Source organism: Simochromis diagramma, unplaced genomic scaffold, assembly GCF_900408965.1.
Source record: "Simochromis diagramma unplaced genomic scaffold, fSimDia1.1 OVJJ01000768.1, whole genome shotgun sequence".
Classification (NCBI taxonomy): domain Eukaryota; kingdom Metazoa; phylum Chordata; class Actinopteri; order Cichliformes; family Cichlidae; genus Simochromis; species Simochromis diagramma.
The window spans coordinates 616382-643979 of NW_024387035.1; the positions used below are offsets into that span (position 1 = coordinate 616382).

General features: G+C 40.9%; 1 protein-coding gene and 1 long non-coding RNA gene across 2 annotated transcripts in view; one reads left to right on the top strand and one right to left on the bottom strand.

Annotated features, from left to right (window-relative positions):
• LOC120740759 overlaps positions 1–17274 on the bottom strand; it is a 288808-nt gene extending 271534 nt beyond the window's left edge. Inside the window, exons 1-2 of the mRNA XM_040043235.1 lie at positions 16789–17274; positions 15478–15542 (exon numbers count right to left, since the gene is read on the bottom strand). Of these exons, the coding sequence (XP_039899169.1) occupies positions 15478–15542; positions 16789–16825 (102 nt within the window). The 5' untranslated portion in view covers positions 16826–17274. The remainder of the gene's footprint in view (positions 1–15477; positions 15543–16788) is intronic.
• Positions 16084–18650, top strand: LOC120740808. Its single transcript, XR_005697504.1, has 2 exons — positions 16084–16128; positions 18511–18650. It is a non-coding gene; the product is annotated as an uncharacterized LOC120740808 (long non-coding RNA).
• The last annotated feature ends 8948 nt before the right edge of the window (positions 18651–27598 follow it).

Here is a 27598-nt window from a genome sequence, read left to right on the forward strand (position 1 = left end):
CTGTTAAAAATACTCCAAGTACTAATTCAACTTCTTTACTCAAGTAAAAGTAAAAAGTACTGAGACACCAGTTAATCTGCAACACCAGCATCAGGCGGCTCAGCTGATCTCTGGTGTGTAGCTGCTGTGCTGCGGTCCCATTCCTCAGTGAAAGCAACAGCAGAACAAAAACTCTCTCGATCCACATGTTTGAAAAGAAAGCTTTTAAACAGATGAACACACTCAGTAAAGGACAAAGAAATAATATTAATAATTATAATAATTAATTAATAATATTAATTAATTAATAATATTAATAATAATATTAATATTTCAACTACTAATTGTTTCAACCTTACATATCTAATAAAATGAACTTAAATGCGAGAGTTGCCTATGACCGCAGCTACATGGTAGGTGACGTCTGGTTCTTTTGTCCTCCTGGTCCTCTGTGAGTTTTGTCCTTTGGTGTCCCTGTTATGAAGTCAGTCAGGTGTCTCTGTGTGGGCACCTGTGTGAGGTTAGTCTCTGTGTTATTGTGAGTCTCTGGTCTCGTGCACTTTGTGTTTGTGTCTCTCCTGCTGTGTGTTTATTGTCTCCTGTTGTTCATTTCATGCTTCACACTCGTGCTGTGTGATCTCTCACACAGCATGAGTGTGCTCTGTGTTTCTGTTACACGTCCCTAGTTTCTTCATTTAGTGCATATTGTTGTATTGAGACTAGTTTGAGTTTATCAGGCAGTCGGATTCATGTTTCCACACTTTCATTCATTCATTCACCTCAAAAATGAATTGGAGATTACTGATGGATGAGTGAACAGATCAGAGACTCTGTAGAGTTTACATGTTTTCAAACTTTCGAGTCATCGAGAGGCTCCATCAGCTCAGTGGTGAGGTTGTTGTCAAAGCCCTCAAAGCCCTTTTAACCAATAGAGGTCATCCAGGTCTTTAACAGAAGCTGCAGGTTAACTATACAGATCCAACAGCAGCGTGATAAAGAACAATAAGTTAGTTCAGACTACAATAAACACATTTGATTAAAGAGTCACAGGTAAGGGTCTCGTACTGTGATGTAGTGCAGGAACTTTTATATTTACAGTAAAGTAGAAATGAAGCTGGTTAAAAACAAAGTCAGACTGACATAGTGTGAGAGAGGAGTGCAGACTGCATTAATAACTAACATGTACACTATAAACACAACTGCATGAAGGTGAAATACAAATCCTGTTTGGGCTCTTGTGGCTCACAGGTGAGTTCAGGCTGAAGACTCATCATCCAGACTGATGGAGAGCAGCAGGAAGCACTTCCTGAAGTAGCACTAAAGCTTGTGAATGAATTGTTTCACAGCACGTGCAGTCCCATTAAGAGATTAAAACCAAATAAAAGACTTTAAATGATCCTCACATGTACAGGTAGGGAGTGGAGTGAAATTAAAATGGGCTAATGACTTGTTGCAGTTAAAGACGTGCTGCAGCACAAGCTGCAGACTCATAATGGATGCATCAGTAACCCCACAATAAAGTGCGTTACAATCATCCAGCCTAGATGCAACAAAGACACAGATTACTGTCTCAAAAAGCTGTTTGGATCAAACAGGAAGTCGCCCCGTGTCTTTTATTGCTAGGAAGGAAGCTTTTTATGCAAGAAGGGAGCAAGAAGGTGAGATGTTGAGGGGATCCTCACGTGCATTATTCTCTCTCATGGACAAAATGACTCAAAGCTGTCCAGAGAGACGAATCCCCGATGCTGCTAGAATGCTTCCTGATCAATCAGCTGAAGGTGCTGATGGACACTTTCATCTTCTTCCCGTGCTAAACCACGATGCTTAAAAGTGTTTGAGTTGACTGAAGGCTCAGCGTGAGAAGTCTGAGCCCAGCAACATGTTGTGAGGAAGTCTGTTGTTGCGTGTTGTCTTCACTGATCTCTGATGTATGTAAGGGTCTGGTCTCCTTCTCTGTGGTCCTCTGATGCTGTGTTGAAGCTCTCTGTGGACCAGGGTTGTTGCTCTGACTGCAGCAGCTTTCCTTTGGTTTGCTGGTGGTGTGCGTGCTGATCCAACATGAATGTGCTGTGACTGGTGAACAAATGCACATGTGTGTAACCATGTTATTGTAGTTTTACTTTGTCTGCACTAAATGAGTCAGTTTGGCCTCATTTTCACCAAACAGAAACTTGTTTCTGTAACTGAGTTTGATTTCATCTCTGCACATGTTAATGTGACTCATCAGGTCCAGCTGCCCATCAGGAAGCTTCTGTGTAGAACAAAGGAGGTGAAACGGACTAACTCGGTGGGGGAGGGGCTTCCTGCTTCCTGGAAAAGGTCCGGCTGTGTATCCTTGCTGATGGTCATCATCAGTGTGTGTGGAGTAAACAGCTATAACACAGTGGTCAGCACAGACTCCTGACTCCATCACCTTCATCCTGAGCTGATGGAGTCCTGACACCTGCTCAGTGTGTTTAACATTTTTCTCTGTTTTGGTCCTGCACAGTGCTGCGACTCTCAGCTTGTGTTTTTATCCTCCACGTCTCTACATGATGCTCCTGAAACTGTTTCTGTTCCTGCTTCATCTTTTTCCTTAAAAGGAGTTTAGACCGCGAGCCGTTGCTGATAAAGGGAAGTGATGGACTTTCAGTCTGTGTTGGTGATGATGAGCAGCTCTCAGGCAGGACCAGTATCATGGGCATGAACAGAGTCAGGATCAGCTTTACCATAAACACAGACAGCTGACAGATGTTGATGTGATGAGCTGTTGATGCTACATGTCTGCTGTGTGCTGCTGTGATTGGGCAGCTCTGCTTCATAGGTCCACCCAGCAGCGTACACAGGCCTTGAAGGGTGGAGAAGGTGGAGCCTATCAGAGCGCACTGGGATGGAGCTGTTGTGCAGTTGCCATGGTGATGCTAGCATAGTACAGTGTGTATATGTGAGGACTCAGGAGAGGCCCTCTCTCTCTCTGTCTTATTTCTTGTGCTCTGTCTCGTTGTGTTGAAGCTCTGACAGCCTGAGGTTACTTTGCACAGACTGTTCATGTCTTTATCACAGAGCAAACTCCAGCAGAGTCAGCAGATCCTCATCTCCCCACCACACATGTTTCTGTGGTGATGCTTGAGTCAGAGTTGGTACATGTTTAGTCAGCGAGTAGGAAAATCCTCTCAGTGGTTCTTACTGAATAATGTTAAAGAGGAAACGTTTCATTAAAGTCAGAGTTGTGATTTTCCGTGTGTAATGTTGCTGCTACGGCGATTTCCTCCACCCAAACTGAAAGCAGCTGAGTGCAGAGGCAGGAAGATAAAAGCATCATCCGATATTACGTATCGGTATCGGTCCGATACTGACCTAAATTACTGGATCGGATATCGGAGAAAAATAAAAAATGTAATCCGATCCATTAAATATCACGAAAGCACCTCACAAAACTTGCAACACGCCGTAACTCACCTCAGAACGTTAGCACGTCGGAGCAGTATGCATCACGTGATAGAGCGGCTGTGGCATGCGGGACCTGTCGGTGGTCTGGATAGCATTTGGAGCTTCGCTAGCAACCCGGCATTTCATCTCCGACAAAGTTATCCCCGAGAGAAGTACAGCAAGTGTGTAAGTCCATCTCTGAATGTTTGTAAAGCATTCCTGCGTTAAGCTTAACAAGCGACTGCCTCTTCTTGCTGCTACTTCAATCATGAAACTGATCAATAATCAGCTGATCGTCTTTTCTGTCGCAAGTCCGTGTCTCTGGTTTGTTTTTGGCCCACTTTGCACCAGAAAGAGGAAACCAGCAGCTGAACAACAGCAGCACGTTTAAGCTTGATCAGCTGTTGTTAGAACTTATTTAATATTACTTTCTACTCGAGGATCTTTTTCTACGTAGCTGACGCCGGTAACTGTGCAGGGGCGGATCTAGCAAAGTTTAGCCAGGGGGGCCGATAGGGCATGAACAGGGAAAAGGGGCGCAAAGACATACTTTTCTTTCTTATTCTCATTTAAAATGTCGAGCTTTTAATAAATAATTATCTGACACCCAAAGTTTTAATTTGATGTAAAATGAATAGAAGTCAATTACTGCATATAGTAACTGTTAAGTCTAATATACCCTAGTAAGCTATAGTACTTTTTCCTTTGGGAAGGTACCATCTGTGCAGTCTGCAATTTTGTTGAAGAAAGATGTTGAATCTATTTAATATTTCTTGAAAAATAATTGATTTCTGTGCATTTTTTTTCACACTGCATCAAATTAAGGTTGATTACGTCGATTAAGCATCATGAGGTGGAGCGTGAGGGGTGGTTCCCTATTTTATATTTATTTATTTTTGTTGTTGCTGGGAGTTGGAACCCTATTAGTTAGGTTGCTTAATATTTACGCTAAGTACTCTTTAAAATACCAGAATAGGGAGGATGGTGTAGGTTTAAGTTTATCAGATTGATCAGTATTGCTGAACTATGAAATATTTTTTTTTGCATACTGGTATAACAGAATAGCTTTAGTGTAGTTGTTGTTTTAAACTTGAGAATGAACTTATACAAAATGCAGCAAGATATTTAAAAAACAGTTTTGTTGATTAAAAAACACTATATCGGATTCATATCGGTATCGGCAGATATCCAAATTTATGATATCGGTATTGGTATCGGACATAAAAAAGTGGTATCGTGCCATCTCTAGTAAGAACATGACTGTAACTGTAATGTGATTACTGAATGTATTAGAGTATCAAGAACACGCCTGTCTGAATTCTGTCTTTGTGCTCATTGTTGCTCTCAAACTGTGAAACACCGTCAGCTGACAGAAGAAAAACTACACCTGCCAGTGTAAACATTCATTTACTCCACTGTAATGATCATCCCTGACTGTCGTCCATCACCGTGTGTTGGTGATAAAGTTTATTTATAAATCTCCTAACTCACACGAGTGTTTACTGCATGTTTCAACAGCTTTAACTTTATTCATATATATTGTTAATATCAGCCTCCTTTCATGTCTCGTGGACCGAACTGTTCAAACAACGTGGGACAAAAAGGCTTTAACTTTTTTCACAAGTCATGATTTTGGGTTATTATGGAAACATTTTGACTGAATTTACAGGTAATATATTGATTAGAGTTCATTTATTCTTTCGGTGTTGTTGTCTTTGTTTCCTGGGGGAGGACGTGCTGGATTACATCTCTCGGGTGGACTGGTGGTGTTGGGAAGAGGGAGGTCTGGGCTTCTCTACTTAGAGAACACGAGCAGATAATTGGAAGAAGAAGAATCAGGAAGTTAAAAATCTGACTTTGTTTTTTCAGTGGTAGAAAAGATGTTTCAGTCTTCTTTTGTCCTTTCCCCTCACACACTTAGATTGCTCCTCAGAGGCAGGGCCGTGCAGAGACGTTTGAAGGGGCTCAAAGTTAAAAAACCAGGCTGGAGAACAACAACACATTCATCAAGAACCTCATATGGAACCACATCCTGTTACATCACTGTGATCATGTGACGATGCAGAGCAAACGTAGCCTGTGTTTTACCTGATGGGTACAATGTTGCTGTCGGTCTGAGACATTACAGAGTCCACAGGAGAGATGGGAGCTGATTAAACATGTGTTATGTGATAATAATAAAATGACAGTGCTTGGAAACACAAGGCAACAAAACTGTGAGAAATAAACTCTGCCTGTGAATCACTGTCTGACTCTCTTCCTCCTTCCATCTTCTCTCCACGTGCTGTCCATCTGAGAACACTTTGCTATTGTATTGATCTGTTACTTAAGTATCCACACATGACACCTCTACACCTGATCCATAATAAAGTAATGATAGAAAAACATTATAGAAACAGAGCCCTGCAGCTTACTGTGAAACTAAAGATGTTCCCTAAAACGGTGCACAGACCTACAGACCCCCGCCTGCTGTACCCAGTGAGCCGGCATCTGACGAGCATCACACAGGTGATGTTTGTCGCGCTGTTACACACAGCACGCTCGTCTGTTTCAATTCATCAGTTGCCACAAAACAGCTGAACGTGTCCATAATAAGCTGATACTGCTGTGTGTTACAGACTACAGTGTGCGCTGTTCACCTGCTTACTGGTTTCCTTTGCATCAGTCTGTCTCCCAGTTTGTGTTTCTCCTACAGCTCTGCACCACCCATGTGGCTCTTTGTGAGCTCGTTCCCACCTCGTAACCAGTGCGCTCTGCCGTTAAGAGCCATCATTGGTTAATGGTAGTCATGTGACTGCTGCGAGCCAGCTCATTTTATTTAACAAAATTGTGATTAATAGTTAAATATTCTTGTTGAGGGGCACAGACAGGACTCCACACACACATGAAAAGAAAAACCCTCAAGAAAAGGCCACTGGTGGGACCCATAAAGAAGCGTTCAAACTTCAAACTCATTTTTATTTTGCTCTGAGACATTTTCACTCACACAGCCAAGGGCGTAGATTTGGCATGGACGGAAGGGACGTGTCCCCACCAATAATTTGATCTATTCGAGTAAAGAAAAACAACCCGATAGAAAGAAAGAAAACGATCTCCCAGCGGTGCAGAAAGAGTTCAATTACGTTCTTTACTGGAGTGCTACGTCATGTGACAAATATGGCCAATGTGATTGGCTGAGCCTTTCAGGGAGCTCTGTTTAGTTTTAGCAGCGGCAAACCTGCGCTGCCAGGAGGAGAGGAGGACGGCAGCAAAGAGGAAGAACCTGGATATAAGAAAGTATTTTTCAAAGAAACCTGTCAGTCACTTAAAGCCAAGTTAACACATAAAATGTGTCATAATAACGTTACAGGCTATGCTAGGCTTTGGCCCACATCAGTCTAAAACTGTATGTAACCATGAATAACGTGTTTTGTAAACTGCACAACAAGCAGCACTATTAGCTCTCTCAGTCTCAGAGCAGCATTTCTAATTTTGATTGAAACTGTCAGAGAAAACAGAGCCTCGAGCAGCCAGGATATTAGTTTACAGAGGCTGTTAGAATTATATGTCTAATGTTAAATGTTGGTGACACAATAATTTCATCCTACACTGACATATTCATAGGGTTAATTTTTGAGACAAAATGTCATGAGGTAGTCACGATTTTGCAAATATTCCACCTTGTAGTGCAGTTTGCGCAAATTGTTTTAAAAATGCACTCAGCCTACAAACATTACTGACGAGTCAAGATCTGCACAAAGTGACAGAAACACTGAAGCAGCTCCACATTTTATTCTTATTGTCATGTTTGTCCTGTTTGTCAGGTGACAGAAGAACCAACACAAAGCTCAGAGAGTAATGGTGATACAAGATCACAGGTGAAACTGGATGATGACTTGTTGGTTCATGACTGTATTTGAAGCACATGTGTGACTGCATGTATGTGGGGTGTCTCACTGTTATTCATCAGCTGACAGAGGCAGCTCTGCCATGTTGTAGCTCAGACAGAGGTGAGCTCACAGGTGACTGACTGATGATTTGGTGCTATAGATTAACTAGTATTTATTATCATGACAATTGTCAGGCTGCTTTTAGTCATCCCAGTATCCTCAGTTGAGGCTGAAAGAAGCTTCAGTGCTCTCAGAAGACTAAAAACATGGCTAAGGTCAACAATGACTCGAATGAGATTAAACAATGCTGCTGTGTGTCCACCAGGAGAGACTGGACAGTATAGATGGAAAACCAATATGCCAGCAGTTTATCTCAGTTAACGAGAGGAGCAGGCATGTGTTTGGCTGCTTCACATAGTGGACATTGAGTTGTTGTGTGGGATGCCAGTAGTATTAATGTCTGTTGCTGTAACAGTAGCTCATACTTAGAATAAAAAAATCCCAACTCATTGATTTGATCGGGGCAATAGTGTGGCTAAAATGTTGCATAATTTTGCTGAGAGATCTTTTACTTTGTGGTAATCTTAGATGGACATAAACCACCAGGTCATTCAGTGTTCCCTTAGTGCTAATGTATCAGAGATGTTCAAATCAAATCAAAATTTATTTATATAGCACATATTAAAACAACAGTGTTGACCATAGTGCTTCACAGTCAGTAAAAGCATGAGACAGTTAAAACAAACAATAAAAGAGGACAACAAGCAATAGGTAACAACACAACAAGCTAAAACAGCCAACTAGACAGAATCAAAAGCCAAAGTAAAAAAATAAGTTTTAAGACGTGATTTAAAAGACTGGATGGACTCGGCAGTGCAAATATAAACAGGGAGGTTATTCCAGAGTCTGGGTGCCACGGATGCAAAGGCCCGGTCACCTCTCGACTTCATTCGAGTCCTAGGTTGTGCTAGGAGATTGTGATTGGACGATCTAAGTGCTCTGTTGGGATTGTATAAGTGGAGTAGTTCAGAGAGATAGCTGGGCGCTAAATTATTCAGAATATTAAAAGTGAACAACAGAATATTAAAATCTATACGATATTTAACAGGGAGCCAATGTAGTTTGGCTAAAATTGGAGTTATGTGTTCATGGATTCTCGTACCTGTTAAAAGACGCGCAGCTGCATTTTGAATTAACTGGAGCCGGCAAAGAGAAGAGTGTTGGAGGCCCGAGTAGAGGGAGTTACAGTCATCCAGTCTGGATATTCTGCCCTCACTAGGGTGTGAAGCGGGTTTCTAGCTTGGCAGATAGCTAACAGGTCCACAATAAACATCCAGGAGTCAGCGGATACGTTTTAGATGTTTACTGTTGAAGCACTGTAAAACTGGTACAGAAACAAAAATAAAATATTACATTTCTGCTGTAATTGCATTTTCTTTACAACATCAAACATTAAGCCATGCACTACAATGTATATAACACATAAACACAAACTTATCCAAACCCTTTCACTGGTTATTAGGCCCACGCATTTAGCGATTAGCTTAATGCTAACATTACATGGGAAATCCCATAGACGGGCTAACGTGTTAGCATCGCGGCCGTTTTTTTCCTCACAAAAGAAAGTTTTCCACACAAACCTCTAAACTGCTACACAAAACTATCGCGGGAAAGCTTACAAAACAGATAGCAACTACTTACAGGCATGTGCTCTCTCAGGCTCAGCAAGAAAAAGTGAAGAAAAAGTGGAACAGACAACAGTTTGGCTATAGAGATTGAAAATGTGACGTCACTCAGGGGTAAAACCGCAAAGAATTCTGGGAACTCGTGGCAAGAGGTACTAGCGCGCGCAGGCTTTCAATTGAAATCAGTTATACAGCGATAAAAAGAAACACAAAGAATGGCAAGAAGCTGTTGTATTATTAACTGCAATAGCCGGTCGCATGACAGCCACGGGAAGCCGACGGGTAAAGAGATCGGTTGTTATCAGATTACGTCGTTGAAGAGAAATTGTTCGAGCCATGTTTCCGAAGTAACAAAGAGGCGACGGGTGGCCTGGATTGCAGCCATTCAAAGAGCAAATATAACGTCCCAGAACACTCCAGCTCACAGGTTAGTCTGCTCCAAGCATTTCCACAAAGGTCAGTCTGCTGTTGTAGTTAATACGTCATTTTTCATAACATAATTGGTGATATAGGTTACAAGCAAGTCTGGCGCTGAACAGAAATGGCCGCGCTATGCTCCTTTGTTTATTGTGCATAAATAGTGAATTGTCCTGACACAATATTGCGTTTTGCTTCTGTTATTACCATGGTACACTGACAAAAACATACTTTTATTCACAGGATAAAACAGTTGTTTTGTATCACTAATTGTCCAGTGCGATTACAGCATACAATATTATTGTCACTGCTACATTTCTGTAATGCTACCAGAAATTATTTCCACTACTAATTAATTACCATTGAGCTCAAAGGTCCTATTAATAAACGGTTAACGAATGTGTATTTATGAAGACGATTTGTGAGACTGGTAAACTTATGATATGTACGATGGTCTTTACTTTCTACACGGTGCATTTCAAGGTCCTGTACCCATCTGTCGGTAAACTGTACACGGGCTTATGTATGTGTATGTACTCACTCCAAGAACAGTATAATTATAAATCTGAGCGTGGTGAAAGTTGGGCAGCACGCTAACGTATTTTGTCCCTCTGTGTGCTCGTACGGGTCTAACCCTTTCACTGGTTTGATTTTTTTCCTCGTATCTTTTCTTTGACTTTTCATCAAGTCTGTCTTTGTACGGACCGGCATTGTTCTCCTTCATTTTGTACATACCTTTTTGGGGGGCAAAGAAAAAGCAAGAATTTATTGGAACCGAAGAATGAACGTTTTGCGGTGCTGCAAATGCTTGCATTTGATGCAGGTACTTGGATTGTTTTGCCACGAGTTCACGGCATGCAGTGCGCGAAAGTCACGTGGTCTGTCAATCTCTATAGGACTGTTTTTCACTGGTGAGGTACTACGGCAAGTCTGCTGGTACAAAAAACACACACCCAAATGATCATGTCTGCCTTAAAGGGGCAGCACACTGGATGTAATAAATGCGTGGATAAGCTTTTCAAGGTCCTTTAAAGGAAGGAACGGCTTTGCTTTAGATATCTGACGCAACTGGTAAAAGCTGTTTTTTATGTTGGTGTAATGTAACTGAAGTAATGTTGTTCAAGGTTCAAGGTTCTTTATTTGTCACATGCATAGTTATACAAGTATAACACACAGTGAAATGTAGGCTGACACGCTCCTCGACATGTGCAAAAATTGGGGGGGGGGGGGGGGGTGTAGAGGAAGAACATTATATATATATATATATACAGACATATAGTATATACACTGGGTGAATGTGCAGTAGTAGCAGCAAGCAGGTGAATTCTGTATATTAATATGAATAGACATCTGACTATTTTACAGGATAGACAATATAAACATATTTAAAATTAAAGGAATTGAAATGTACATTGTGCCTTGGTTTAGTGTCTGGAAGAGTCCTGTCTCAGTCAATTATAGATGATGTGAGAGGGCGGGTGTGTGTGTTTAGGGCACGGATGGCTTGGGGATAGAAGCTCCTCTTGAGTCTCTCTGTCCTTGCCCGGAAGATGCGGAACCTTCTACCAGATTGCAGAAGTTGGAACAGTTTGTTGCCAGGATGGGACGGGTCCTTCAGTATCTGCGCTGCTCTAGTCCGGCATCTCCTGGTGTAGGTGTCCTGAAGCGGGGGGAGAGCAATCCTGCAGCAGCGTTCTGCTGTACGGATCACTCTCTGGAGAGCTTATTGGTCCTTCACACAGCTGTTCCCAAACCACGATGTCATGTTCTGTGTGAGGATGCTCTCCACAGCGCCTGTATAGAAAATCCTGAGGATCTTTGGAGAGATAAGTTAAGTCTTTGAACTCATATTCGTTTATTGTCATGACTGTATTTCAGGGCTGGACTGGCCGTCGGGCATACCGGGCATTTGCCCGGTGGGCTGCTCGTGATTTTTCGTTTTTATTGGGAGATGGGGTTTTCTTCCTTTTCTTTTTTTAACAGTATAAATAAAAGGTGGTGGATTGGCCAGTTGGTCATGATCGACTCTGGGCTGGACCAATTACAGCCGAGGAGGTCAAACTTTAAAGTTAAGGTGAAAAGGAACGGGATTTGTGCCGCACTACTTCAGCAAGAAAGTTGCTAATTCAATCATGAAACTGATCAGTGATCAGCTGATCGGCTTTTCTCTCTGCGCCAGAAAGAGGAAACCAGCGGAGGTTATTAAACAACAGCAGCACGTTTAAGCTTGATCAGCTGTTGTTAGAATGTATTTAATATCACTTTCTAGTATCAGCTGATGTTTGCTGGAGCCACAGCTGTAAAGCTGCTGGTCATTTTGTTGGTTTGGTTATCTGGTGAGAGGGAAACATGAAGATGAAACCAGGAGATGTCCTTACTGAATCATCAGAGCTGTGATGGAGAAACAGGTTTACCTTTTAGGTGACATGAATGAGTTGAAGGGAAGTTCTGAACTGTTTCTGTGTGCTACTGTTTAGAATACCAGAATAGGGAAGGTGGTGTAGGTTTAAGCTTATTATAAAGGCTTTAAAGGATTTTTGACTTTTCCTATAATACCATGGTGGGCCGGTCACTAGTCAAAATGCCGATATTTTGTCCCAGTCCAGCCCTGCTGAATTTGAAGTTATTTTTTTTTTTTGTATGATACCTGATTTATATTGAATATGGCTGAAGTAAACTAAAGTCTAAACTACTTAGTCATTTGTTTAATTGTAATTTAGCATTATATAACTCACATATAAAACTATCAATTGTAATTTTAAATGGTTTAAAAGCATGTAGAATAGCATATGTAGGCAAGTACATTTCTCCTTTTTATCAAGAAGCAAAGACAAAAAGGAAAAAAAACTGAATCATTCGTCCCCACCAATGCCAAAACGAAATCTACGCCCTTGCACACAGCTGTGTCCAGCATGCTCCACCCACTGCTCCTAAAAAGGTGTGGTCAGTGATGGATCTCAGCTTCCCGTGCCCCTCCCCTCCCCTGCAGCCGAGCCACAAACACCCACAGATACACACAGTATTGTTAACGGTTACTCCACATGACACTGACACACTTTATATTTGGTCAGACTTACAGAAACAGCCAACAGTGCACTTTCCAAGAACACAGGTTTGTAGGAGTTTATACATTAGCTGTGTGATCATACTGAGAACACACAGGACACAACAGGCCTCAACAGGCCTCAGTATCAGCTGACAGCATCTTCAGCACCGTCTCTTCACTGATGTCCTTCACTGATCAATAATCAAATAAACACATCAAACTGATTGATCAGTGATCAGAGCAGACGGATCAGTGGAGCTGATCCTGATGGCCTCTGCTTATTTCTCGGCCTGATTTTTCCCTGCAGAGGAAACAGAAGAGTCACACCTCACACTCACACACAAACAAACATGAATGAACCAACTAACCTTTGACTGTGAGCCACACCCTCTTGTATCTCCAGCCCTCCTTGCTGTTGACCTCACATCCGTATCTCCCAGCATCTCCCACTTTGAGGTGTCTCAGGGTCAGACTGAGGTCTCCAGACCTCAGAGCGTCTTCATTCATCTCAGTGCGACCTTTGTAATGGTCGTCCTGTTTGTCGGGCCGGTCAGAGCCGTTCTCATACACGTGGACCTTCCTGTATTCTGGTTCATAACATTTCCACACCACTTCACTGTCGTCAGGCAGGTTTTCTGTGGTTTGAAAGGGAAGAGAGACAGACTCCGCCCCCTCCTCCTCCTCCACCTGACACTCTGAGAGGACAACAAACAACATGAGCATGTTAACATTTTACTTGTTGTTGATGACACACCAGTCGTGGACTTTATGTTTTTACTTAATCCCCCAGTTTTTATGTTGATTCATAAAAGCTGAACCAACATAAAACGTCTACAGCCTGTTCATAGCCCAGCATCATCCTTAAACCATTGGCTGTCTGAGTGATGTGTAGACTCATGTGGGTCTCTGAGATTCTGATGAGGAGAGACAGCATCTATCCAGCTTTGGAAGAAGCATTTAGGGAAATCTGTATGCAACACTGAGACCAGGATGTTTCCGGCTCACACGCCTGCTGTTGTTGTAAAGGTTTCCATCACTCGTCTCATTTTAGGACATTGGGAACGAGCTCAGGGTTTGTTTTTGCAACACTATAGCCGGGCTGATAGAGTCAGAACTCTGAAGTCTTATGTCTGATTCTCTTACACTCATCTCATCTCATGAACGTCCTCACAATATCTGAACCACTACAAAAATGAATCAAATTTACAGTTTCCCACAAACTTATCTTTGAGCCTGGTTGATGCTTTAACTGCTGACATTTACCAGTTTCTCTCCCACAAACTACTTCAGTCATTACAAACCACTGACTTATCAAACACAAACTGTGAATAAGGATCATCTGCTGCACTGACCTTCGACTTTCAGCTCCACTTTTTTCTCCATCAGGACTTTTCCCTCCCTGCTGTAGGCGGTGCAGGTGTAGGTGTCCCTGTCTGTGTGTGTGGGGTATGTCAGGGTCAGACTGAGGTCTCCGGTCTTCAGCGGGTCTTCAATCATTTCTGTTCGGTTCCTGTAACGTCTGTGCTGTTTTTCAGGCTGCTCAGAGTCCTTCTGATACACGTGGACTGTCCTGCCATCTCTGTCCTTCCACACGACTTTATTTACCTTGGACAGGTGAACTGTGGCTTTGCAGGGCAGCTTGGCAGACTTCACACCTGAACCCACCTCCACCTCACGAACTGAAAGAACAACCAAGCACAACATGAGCTGCACAGCATCAGCAGCAAACTTCCTTTGACAGGATGAAGTGAAATGTTTGCAGTAAAACATGTTGGACTGGTTCCAGTCTGAAACGTGTTCCTTTGCTCCATGAAGAGACTGTGCTGTGTTTGGTGTCCAATCAGCAGCAGAGCTGAACTGAACGTGTCTGCCAGATACCACAGAGTCAAAGCTTTCAGCGTCTCATGGTTTCACTCCAGTCAAAGCTGTGAAGAGTGTAAAAGCTCGAGGGAGAAGTGGACACAGTGTTTCTGTAACACTCATCACACATCTGACTGCACTTACAGTAAACCATGGACAGCGTAACGCATGGACCTGCTGTCCTGATGTTACTCTGTGTTTTCTGAAGTTCTGCTTCCAGCCTGGAGATGAGCTTCTTCAATGGTTGTCACAGCTTTTTCTATCCATGGGGCCTTTTTTCTTTAACTATTATAAGACTAATCCATCTTACCAAGAGAAGGATCATCAGAGGAGAGCTGAAACTAACAGGTGTGGTTATTGATTGTACCTAACTGTTATGTTATCAGTCAGCTGCATCATCAGTGGATAGCAGGATGGACACTCCTGCAGGCACTTAGAGCTCAGCGCGTCTCCTCACTACCAGCTTTAGTTACTTTCTGTTAGCCTATAATGATAATACCAGAAACTTTGGCCCTTCAAACAAAGAGTCGGTCCAGACGTCTTGTACAGGATAACTGGGATCTAACAGTTCTTGGTAACCATCAGTGATGAAAAGATCACTAACAACTCATTCAGGACAGAGACAACAGCTATGGTGCTGTCAAATCACCAAATCAAACTTTGCTGATTACCTTCAAGGTTCTGATATTTCATCAGATGGTCCAATAAAACACTCACCTTCTTTGTTCTTTAATGTTTTGTATCTACAAGACAGCCATGTAACAAGCATAACAGCCAGAAGAACCACAGGAACCAGGACACCTGAGAGGACTTTGAACCAGACTGCAGAACGAGGAGGAAGTTCTGTGATCGACACACAACAAACAACCTGAACATCAACCAACAGATTTTTAGAACTTCCCATGAGCATGCATCTGACCTGACAGCACTGACCTGTGACCTTCAGGTATACATAGGTCTTGTTCCGATCTTGTCCATACTTGCGGTATGTGCAGGTGTAGTTTCCACTGTCAGAGACTGTGGGCTTCCTCAGAGTGAGGCTGAGGTCTCCAGTCTGCAGAGCGTCGGCTCTCAGTGATGTTCGACTGAAGTAACGAATGTTCTGATCTTTAAAATCGTCACCACTCGGCAGACGCACGTGGACCGTTGGGTCCTTGAGCTCCTCACGGTCCCACACTGCTGCTGTGGAGTCAATGGTAACATCAGCTTGTACCTGACAGGGCAGCAGGACAGACTCCACCCCCTCATACACCTCCACCCCTGAGGCATGCTGGGAACCTGAGGATAAAAATATAAAGCAGGTGAGTGCTGTGATTTTGTAACAGCTGAGAGACACAGGACATCAGGTAAAGTTCCAAAGTGTTTCCTGATGGTTCACAGATGAACTAAACAGGTAAAGAGGAGCCGACTGAGTCAACAACCAGGAAAGTGAGTGACTGAGTAGAAGCAGACGTCCTCATGTGCAAACATGTCAGCCTGTCTGACTCTGAGCCGTCCCTCTGATGGACACAGCTCTGATGCTGGAACATTTTGTGGATTTGTGTGTGACATGTATACCTATATAACTATATAGACTATCTATCTATGTGCACTGAACATAGATATTTTAACTTTCACGCAGAGTCTTAAGCACATGGTTTATTAAGGGGGTACAGTAACAGTTGATGTACGGGGAGATTTCTCCTGAGTAACTCAACCTCCCCAATACACACTCGTCTTTCATGCAGCACGACCAAAACAGTTACACTGTATGCGTGTCTGTGATTATGTCATACACACACACACACACACGCACACACACGCACACACACACACACACACACACACACACACACACACACACACACACACACACACACACACAGTGAATTTCCTTTCAGTGTGGAGATGATGCAGCAGAATTTATCTTTGTGTTGGGTTCTGATGAAAAACAATCAGTAAGGTTTCGTTTGTATATTTACAACAATTAATGCAAAATGAATCAGAATAATCTGAACGAAGCTGACAAATATGTAAAAGATGCCACTGTGACATGAAACAGGTGAACAGCAGAGATGCAGTTTGTTCACAATAAGTTCAATATGACCTAATGTTATATTAACAAAGTTACCATTGAAATGTTAAGATACTGAAGTAAAAAACTGAAGACATTTACTTCAACCTTCAAATATAAACAGCTTCTAAACAAACTGCTGTGATGTTGTGTTTCATGAGTCATCAACCTGTTCTTCATGAGCTGCTTCAAAATGAATAAAACACTGAGATCTGTGTGAATGTGTGTCAGTGCTTTATTCATGATGAACTAAAACCTCACTGAGCTTCATAGATCTCAGTTATTTGAGCCATGTGGTGGGATCCACCCTGCATCACCCGAGCAGGGAGGGCTTCATTCAGCAGGACAGAGAGCAGACATCAGTGCACTGCATATATAATAACCTGTGTGTGTGTGTGTGTGTGTGTGTGTGTGTGTGTGTGTGTGTGTGTGTGTGTGTGTGCATGCAGAGTATCAGAGCAGCTTTCTTACCGAGGAAGAGGAGCATCAGCATCAGTGGCATCTTCATCCTGCAAAGTCCCGTTAAATCTGATCCTCAGTCAGACACATGCAGCAGCACTGCAGACACTCCCAGAGGCTGCTGCACAAACACCAGCTTACTTTCACTTTCATTTTCATGCAAGGGTTAAAAATGATTGATTTTTAGTTTGAGATTTATTATTATTGTTGTTTTTCTGTCCTGTTCAGCAGCTTTAGAAGGAGAATTATGATCTGAATGCTTCGTCAGTTTTTTTATCTTGTATGTGAATAAATAATATGTTAATGTTAATAATATGATTGAGCTGACAGGCTGGGAGGGGCAGATTATCAAGAAGAAAGAACAAGCTAGAGTGAGAAAGAGAAAGAGAAAAGAGGGAAAATGTGCAGTAAAGCTGTTCAGAGGCTCTGAAAGCTAAAATTATCTGAGAGTCCCGATCCCGACCTGTTTTGCTTGGTTGGATCTTAACAAGGTTCCAAGTAGAGCTTCAACATGCAACAAGAAGAAATGGGAGAAAACATTTTTTGAGCCTGCAATTTATTTAAAACAATGCTTAAACTGAAACAGGCGGTTTTACAGCTGATCAAAAGAAAAGAAAGAAGCACAGAGACTAAATGCACACAAGGAGGTGATCAGGGGAAGTAGAAACACACGAGGAAACAGCTGACTGGAATACACCTGATGACCAACGTTCCCTCTAATGTTTCATGTGTCTGAGCACACAAACTCCCTGAGCGTCCCTTGGACCACTGTGAGCAACAGCAGACGTGTGCACTGTGGTCACGCCAGCATCCAATCCATCCAAGTTACATGTTTATTAAAGTAATCAAATTACAGCATTTATGTTAGACTACTTTTAATTAACTGCTTTAGCCCACTTACAATGAAAAAAAAATCTTGTTCATGACCTGTGTAGCATGTTAACACTATTGGAAGTAAATAACTTGAACTCCAATTTTGAAAACACAACATTATTTTTTTTTTTTCTTAATAAAGCTCTGACTTGTATTCTGAGTCTGTGGTCTGGGAGAGAGTCTGTAACTCTGTCTGCAAAATACAGTATATAATGACCAATGTTGGGCAGTTAATTATATAGATACTTCTTCAAAAAAGTAACTGAGTTATGCAAACAACAAAGTTTTTTTGCAGCTGTTTACCTAAAAATGCAGCCAAGGTGTTTTTTAAATAAACATTTCAAACTATTTACAGAACAATCAGCTGTTCTGCATCAAACCTGATGCCACACAAATTATTTGTGTCACTCCAAAAAATAATTTCTGTCCACTATGAGATGAAGGAGAACAACAGCCTGATACCTGCAGGCCTGACAGCAGCAGATGTATCACTGCTGTAACACCTGTAACACTCAGCAGTCGCCTCATTGTTCTGACACACACAACACAACTACTGACTACACACTGACTACACACTAACTATACAATGGCTGTATCCCAATTCAGGGTCTGCAGCCTTAAAGGCCGCATTTTCAGGCCGATTACGTCACAGCGACGCGACTTAGGCTGTCCCAATTCAAAGGCTGCTCGAAATGCAGCCCTCAAATGCGTCCTTCAGTTCCCTGAATTTTATTTTTATATTATTGTACAAACTAACAATTACAGCGCATATCTTACAAATCAAAAATATATGTACAAGTACAGGTGGTTAAGAACAAAGCAGCCATCGAACAAAGAACAAAAGAACAGTATAAGTCAGAGCAGGCCCGGCCCTAACCAATCTGGCGCCCTAGGCAAGATTTTAGGTGGCGCCCCCCTACATCGGCAGTGTAGTGTATGTACTCACAAGAAACCGAATAGCTTTGTCTTTGACCTTTTTTTTTTTACTTAAAGAAAGCAAATTCACAATCAGAATAATTAACAAGATAAAAAAATATATGAATAAATAAATGAATACAAAAAATTAAAAAATGAATATACGAAATACAATAACACCACTGGCGTGGCGCCCAGGGCCGGCCCGTGGCATAGGCCGTATAGGCAAATGCTAAGGGCGCCGTCCATCAGGGGGCGCCCTTAGCATTTGCCTATACGGCCTATGCCACGGGCCGGCCCTGGGCGCCACGCCAGTGCCACAAATGTTGAAAAAAAAAAAAAAAATTGGTACTATTATTTCTAAATACAAAAAATAATCCCACGTTAATTAAAATACAAAGTAAAGCTTATTTAATAGAAATATTATTTGTTACAACATTACGCCCCCCCCCCCCTCCCCTCCCCGCACGGTGCGCCCCCTCCCTTCCCGTATCATGGTTCCTTTTGGACGTCACCACATCAAAAAATCAACACAAGATGTCAAAAAGGCCAAAACTGTCAGGTGCCCAGGGAAGAAAAAAGAGAAAAGAAGAGGAGGAGAAACGAGAAAAAGACAGAGGTAGGTAACGTTAGCCTACATGAAATTATTTGTCTGAATGTGATAGTAACCTAAATTTTTAGCATTAAGCTAATGTTACATGATTCGCTAATTGCTAATCAATAAATAGCTAGTTAACTGTTTTAACGTCAGTTAATATTGTGGAGGGGGCTAAATTGTTATGGAAAATAATAATGTAACGTTAGGTAATTACAGTACTCCCACCTTTCCCACCATTCCTCATTTGTATTCATCTTTTAAGCAGGTGTTTTTTGTTTACATTGTTATTGCCTTCTGGTTGGCTAACGTTTACCCTGCAGGTAATAGTCACTTTTCCATCCCTGTATATATTATAGTTGTAAGCCTAGTTGTTAAAGTGCACATCATTAATGTTAATTAAGCAATATCACATGAGAGGGAATGCTGTTTTTTAATATGAGCACTGCTGTGATTCTGTCAAAGATAATCATAACATAACATTCTCATATGATATTATACTGTTACTTTGCATTCTGCTATTCAGCATTTCACTGTAATGATGACAATAAATTGAATCTAAACTAATTTGCATATCAGTTAACATCATACATATATCTCTTTGGTTTTTCATTTATATTATATCATTTCATTTTATTCCTGGAATCATATGTTTTTATTATTGGACTTTAATACTCAGTGGTGTCACATACTCCTCTCTTCAGATGCACTGTTGAAGTTTCTAAATCCCACCCCTGGGCCATCTACCACATCTACCGCTGCTGCCTCCACCTCAGCAGCACAACCCACCAGTGATGCAGCATCAGCAGCACAACCCAGCCATGATGCAGCATCAGCAGCACAACCCAGCCATGATGCAGCAGCATCAAGCGGTGTTATTGTATTTCGTATATTCATTTTTTTATTTTTTGTATTCATTTATTTATTCATATATTTTTTTATCTTGTTAATTATTCTGATTGTGAATTTGCTTTCTTTAAGTAAAAAAAAAAAGGTCAAAGACAAAGCTATTCGGTTTCTTGTGAGTACATACACTACACTGCCGATGTAGGGGGGCGCCACCTAAAATCTTGCCTAGGGCGCCAGATTGATTAGGGCCGGGCCTGGTGGCGCCCCCTGATGGACGGCGCCCTTAGCATTTGCCTATATGGCCTATGCCACGGGCCGGCCCTGAGTCAGAGATAACATAAAGCAGCATACAAGTACATTAAGTGACCTTACATATAAAAGTTAAAAAGTTAAAAAACAAAAACAAAGAAAACAAAAGTACGCACACACAGTCCAGCTACATCAGTACATCTGTACATCAGTTGAAAAGCTGCATCAAAAATTCAAGTAAGGAATTACTTGTCCAATGAAGCCTTCAATAGGTGGACTTCATTTTTAAAGCAAAAATCGGAGTAATTTTCAAGAAGCGACATTTGTGAATGAAAAATTTTGCAACTATAAACAAGTTGTTAATCCCAAATTCTATTTTCTTATTTTCTGTTTGTAGGCCAAATCTAATTACTTGAAAGGTTAGAGAAGGGCAGTCAATATTTTTAGAGGTTAACCAGGACTGAAAATCATCCCACAAACATCTGGAACTCTCACATGAATAAAAAAGGTGCTCTGTAGTCTCAATATCAGTGTTGCAAAAAGTGTGTTCGTATCTATACTGAATTTCTTGTGAAGATAGTCCTTGGACGGGTATATGGCATTTAAGATTTTAGAGTGATTTTCTTTTGCTTTTGGTGGAATTGGAAAAGAAAGATACTCAGTCAAAAACCTCGAGTTATAATCTTTAAACAAATATTTTCTTTTTAATTGAGAAGGAAAAAGTTGTTTGGTTAGAATTTTGCATGTCTTTCCTTCAAATTGACGATCATCAATAATTAAGGACGGCTCACGAATTATAGAGGAAGAACAGGTTAAACTGGCTTTAGCCATCTGAATCACTGCAGGGGGAATGGCTTTCACAACTTTAATGAATTTACTCTGAGTACATGATAAGCCATAATTATCTATGAATTTATTATACGATAATAAATTGCCGTCATTGTCTAAAAGGTGTAAAACGGTCCAGATTCCACGATCCATCCAATCCTTATGAAAGATGGATTTTTTTTCTATCAATACACATCTGTTGTTCCAAATCGAGTTTGTATGTGGAGAAAAATGATGCTTGTAAATCATTTTCCAGTACTGGAGAACCTGTTTGTGAAAATTGGATAATTTAATTGGTAATTTGGAAATTTCAAAGTCACACTTTAAGAGAAATTCAATGCCACCAAGCTTCTCAAAGATTACTTTGGGGAAATAAAACCAAATACTGTTTGAGTTGTTTATGAAAGACTGCAACCATTTGAGTTTGATGGAACCATCATTGCTTCAGATTCAATCACATTCAAACCTCCTTCTTCAAATGACTTCACTACATCATTCTTCCTAACATAATGTTGTTTGTTTCTCCAAATGTAATTAAAGTTAATTTGATTTATATTGTTGACTAGTCTATTGGAAACATATAAGCATTGTGATGGATAAATCAGTCGAGAGACACCTTCTGTTTTAGTAAGATGGAGAGGTGTCTTTGTAACCAGCTGATTAGGATCTTTTTAGATTTCTGGGTAATATGCTCAAAATTTAGATTCTCTCCATTATTTGTATTCTTTGAGATTATAATACCCACATATTTAATGTCAGTTTTAATAGCTTTGTTAAGAGAGCTACTGGGTTTACAATCATGAATAGTTAATAATTCATATTTTCTAAGATTCAGGTACAAACCAGAGGCCTTTGAGACAAGTGACATTTCATTTAGTGCGAGAGGAACCTGTGACATGTTCTTTAAAAACAGTGTAGTATCATCTGCTAATTGACTTATGATCAATGGGGCTCCCATCAAATTCAGTGGTTGAATATTTGGATTGTGTTTCATGAAAGTAGCTAAAAGTTCTGTTACAATAATGAAAAGTAACGGAGAAGCTGGACACCGCTGACTCCTCGACTGATGTTAAATCGTTCAGACGTTCCAAAATGTAAAGAAACAGAACTATTGATGTCAGAGTATAATAGAGAGATTAAATCTGTGATTTTTTTTTTTACCAACACCAAAATAGGGTAGAGCTTTTAAAATGAAAGGATGTTCGACCGTATCAAATGCTTTATAAAAGTCTAAAAGAATCACACCATCATCTTCAATTAAGTGATTTTAATCCAGTAGATCTAAAACCAGTCTAATATTATTGTGGATAGAACGATTCTTAAGGAACCCAGATTGTGTTTCACTAATAATCTGATCTAAGCCGTGCTTTAATCTGTTTGCAATAACATGAGCAAGAATTTTATCATCTGTATCCAATAGAGTAATTGGTCGTAGATTATCGATTAATCTTTTATATTTACCAGGTTTGGGAATAAGGGAGATAAGACCCTGTTTCATTGTCGTTGCTAATTTTTCATTACTAATGATTTCACTAATTGTTTCGAAGAAAAATTATTTTATTTCTTTCCAGAAGAATTTATGAAAGATTGCAGTCAAGCCATCCTGACCAGGAGCTTTGTCCATGTTCAGTTTGTTTAATTAAGGCTTGATCTCAGTCATCCAGTGATATGTCAGAATCACACATTTCTCTGAATGCAGAATCGATTTTTGGAGTATAAGGTTCAGTCTGATCAAAAAAAGTTAATGAATCAGTAATTAAATATTCAGATGAGTATAAATTTGAATAAAATTGATGTATTTCTTCTGCTATAGTCTTATAATTTGTGCATTCTTCCCCATTTACAATTAATGTATTAATAGAGTTCTTCTCTTGCCTCCGTTTCTCCAGATTGTAGAAATATGAAGCACTTTTTCACCTTCTATCCATTTTGCACGAGCTGTAATGTAAGCTCCATGAGCCTTTTTCTTGTATAGATCATCTAATTGAGCCTGTAAAGTTATCAGCCTCTGACACAAACTGTCTATTTCAATAGTTATTTATATTGTAAAGTAATTTACTTTCAAATTCCTTCTGTTGTCTACTTTTCATTTTACTAAACGTAACTGAAAATTCTCAATTGTTCCATCATTGCAAATGTTATGGAGCTCTTTAACTATCTTAACATCCCCATCATCAATTAACAGATCTGCATTGAATTTCCAGTAATCTTTTTTAAATTGTGTTTTATTTTCAGGGTTAAGTTTAAGTGGTTAAACGCTACTGCTAATAAATACAACTACGCACCTCTGTGAGGCTCATTAATGAACACATGCTGGGAAAGACTCAGTCACACAGTCATTTGTTTGGTTTCTTTGTGTGCAGCTGTGATCAGCTGGCGTCACGTCACAGTCACCTCTCAGTTCAACAACATGTAAACAGATGTTACATGAGCTCTGTGGCTGAAATCCAAAGCCTGCCCTCTGTAACGCCAGCTTTCAAAAGAGAACTTAAGGATCTGCATAAATTGACGTTGGCGTCTGCTAACCTTGGTGCACTCAAACACTGACCACGCTCTGCACCGAGCTCCTCTGTAACCTTCACCACAGCCCTGCAAACTAACCAGTTTAACCTGAACTCATCTGATACGTTCATGCAACCTTTGGAAAACACAGAATTATCAGCAGCACATCCACTGATCCTAGATCTGATTTTTTGAAACTCTAAAATGAATCATAAAGATGTAAGTTACATATCTGTTGGAAAAAGTTCCTGCTTTAAAAAAACGTGCTCTGAGAAAGTTAAAACTTTCTCAGGTGAAAAAGGTCGACCTCTAAGAGTTACACATCTGTCCTGATAACTTTCATCACTGTCTTTCCACAGGATACTCTTGGAGTGCCACTGATGACTCAGAGTAAATCAGTCTGGCTGCAGAGTGGAGTTTTCAGTTTGCCTGGATGCACTGCATCTCCTTCAGCCTACAGTCCTGTGTCCCAGTACCAGAAATGGATCAGCGACACAGTTACAGGGACACCAGCAGGCTTTGTTACCTTCCCCTCCCCACACAGTTCATTACAAACCACTGCTCCTCCCACTGCTCCCTTCACTGTCCCTCCCACCACTCCTACTGCCCCTCCCACTTCCCTGACATATGTGGGTGTGTTCTGCAGTGGTGAAAACCTGATCCACTTCACTCACTTCACCTCACTGTGTGAGGAACTGTTGGAAACTAGATCAACACATTTACTCAAGTTCACGTACAAACATGAAGAACTTTACCTGACATGTTACTTTACAACTTTAAGAGCCTTTTATTATTTGTTTGTTGTATTTATGGACATTCGGGTTTGTTTGTTTTTAGCATAGTTAGTATTTTCAGTTGATTTTTTTTCTCTATACATCTGTCTGTATTTGCTTTATATGTGACCTTTGGCCCTAAAGTTTGTTTCCTGGGTTCTCTTTTTCCTAATAGTGAGTGCTTCAGGAAAGTGAGCAGAAACAGAAATGTCACTGCATTTCACTGATACTGGAGACAGCAAACTGCAAAGCTAAACTTAACCCTGGTTAACCCTGGTAGTTAACCCTTAACCCTGGTAGTTTGCCCTGGTTCAGCTTTGACAAAGTTGTCATCTTGTACCCTGTCAGAGCCCTGTATGCTTGCAGAGACCCCTACAGTAGGGCAACATGCAAATGTCCAAACCTTTGTGTTTTAGCTTTATTTATGTCTTACACAGCATCCAACTCTTTAGCTGACTTAATAACTTTAGCTAAAGTGAATAGTTAGTCTAATTCATTAGTGCAGCATTACTGGATCACCTCTGTTTGAAGTGATATAACGTGATATACAACTATCACTGAAACAGCAAACTTTGTAAATAAACAAACAACACTTCTCACAAAATGTGTTCTTTATACCTGACTGTATACCTTCAAGCCTGTAGTTATATTTATTATCAGTTAGAGCCCCTCCTCATTGTTCTTCTTTGGTGCAACCCTATAAATACAGTGTACCCCTTTTGCCTCTCCCCTTTTCTACAATTCCCCAGTGGGAGACGTGGGTAATTCGTATGGGACTCATGGAGCATCTCTCTATGAGCACTCAGTGCTTTAAACAGTGAGTCCCAGTTTAACCAGCAGCCTTCACACCACACATCACACAGACATGGAAACTTCAAACCTCAGACTGAAGACACCATCAGAAATAAATAGATTGTGATGAAGATGAAGAACTGGAACAGTTTGCTGTGGTTTCTTCTGTTCCTGTCAGAAATAAGAGTCTGGCAGCACTTTGCTCTCCTTCCACATGTTTAAGAAGGAAGTGAAGACGAGTGAGTGAGTCGTCTTCCTCTGTGGGCCCAACATCAGGCAGCAGCCACGGATTTTTAAAAACCCAGCACACTGCTTCAGAAACACTGAGTCCAGGTGACCAGAGTCATGTGATCAGTGAGGTCTTCACTCAGGACGTCACAGCTTCAGGACCTGATTCAGAGGTTTATGAGGACGTGGATCATCGGTGTTGTGTGAGAGCTGGTGAACCATGGGGAACATAAATAAAAACCAGGCCATCAGCAATTTACCTCTCAGTTCTAAAACCTACATAATACACTATACATATAGTTATATGGGTTATAGTATGTTATAAATAAATGTAGCTTCACGCTGCACTTCATATGTTTTTCCACTAGATGGCCCCACAGAGGCCTGTGTTGGAAAGCTTTGAGTAATGAAGCGTTTTCAATCCAAGCTTCAGAAAGCTTCATGTGGTCATCAAGGAAGCAACCAGGAAATATCTGCTGTGTGTAAAAACACCAACACAAGAATCCAGGATGAAGACAAGAAACTCAAAGTTCACACACAAAACAGGTGGAGCTAATTTTGTGACGTGTTTCTGTAAAAACACCACAGAAGTGAATCATCAAAGTTTCCATGTGAGCTGATGATGCTGCTGCAAAGTTTCTGTGAACCTCCTGTGACCCCGCCTCCTCATACAGAGACATCTTATTGGCTTTATTCCTTCTGCTCAGCACAGACGTGCTGCACCCTGGATCCCAACAAGAGCTCCAGTTGGATCCAGTTTGATCCAGTTTCTGCAGTAAATCTAATGACGGGCGTCTGTCTCTCCTTAAGCTTTTCTGCCCACAAGGAGAGCTCTGCCTCCTGCCGCTCACGGGTCGTGTCATTCTGTCAGGCATGTCGTGTGTGGAGGTGAGGAAGACATGACCCAAACGCTGGACTCACGGTGCAGGATAATGGTGTTAATGGTGTTTTATTGTAGGTAGGCTGGATGAACAGAACATGAACTGAAATGACTGACTGGGTGACTGAACTGAACATACATGCGGAGAGACAACATCAACATCAATGACACAACAAAGAACTGGAGGAAACTGAGGACTTAAATACACAGACTGATGCGGATGATAATGAGAGACCGGTGAGTACACAGCTTAACATAATCTGGCTAACGACATGAGAGACGAGCTGATACGGGAAAAACAGGAAGTGAGAACAACATTGATGTGGCAAAATAAACTGAACATGAACAAACTGAAATCACTGGGTCAATGACCCAGCAACCCTGACAGCTGCATTGCTGGCTGATCCCAAAAGGTTGATTCTGCTCATCTGGACGTTTTCAGTGGGAGAAACGTTTGGTCACTGATCCAGGTGACTTCTTCAGTCTTAGCTGACTGCAGGTTTCCAACCTTATAAACAGCACATTTGCACAATGATTGAAACTAGCAGCAGTGGTACCTGATATATATTATAGTAATAAAATACATAGACATATATAATACATACTAATGATGAAGGAACTGAGCTCACAGTCCATTTTTCATTTAGTGAACTACTCAGTTTATTTTGGGGGGCTCAGAAATGCTCACTCTGTTTGTACATCACTTATTGTCAGCAATAGACTCATTCTGCTGTGTGGAAATAAACATGTGACATTATTTCCTGTGTTTTTGATGCAGCGTTTTATCAAACTAGAGCTGCATGATAAACAATGAAACGGCTTCTAAAAGTTTGACGTCAAAGAATAGAATGAATAGAATAGAATGCCTTTATTGTCACTATACAGTTGTACAATGAGATACAGAGCATCTCTGTCACCAAATTCCAGCATATTCTTCACCAGGACCCTTTGTGATATTTTTCATGTTTCATACAAACTAAAGTGATACACAACATACGCAGTGCTAAACACAGATATTTACATGTTTCTAAGAGTTTGATAACGAAGCTGTTACCAACATCCTGCACCATGTTCTTGGTCTTGTTCAAAATGGGAAAAACACAAGACTAGTTTCAAATAAGCCGCATGCATTATGATCCCTCAGTACAATACAATCATTTTCTGCTTGAACTGCATTCAAAACAATTGAGCCAATATTTTCAGCTTATATGGCTGAAACATTTTGAAATGATGAGCTTCCAACAATGAGTAAAAGATGTGGAGAGTTTGGAAACATCCCATTAAGAAAGAGAAATCAAACATTTGGATTCATTTTAATGAGCTCAGACTTGTTGAAAA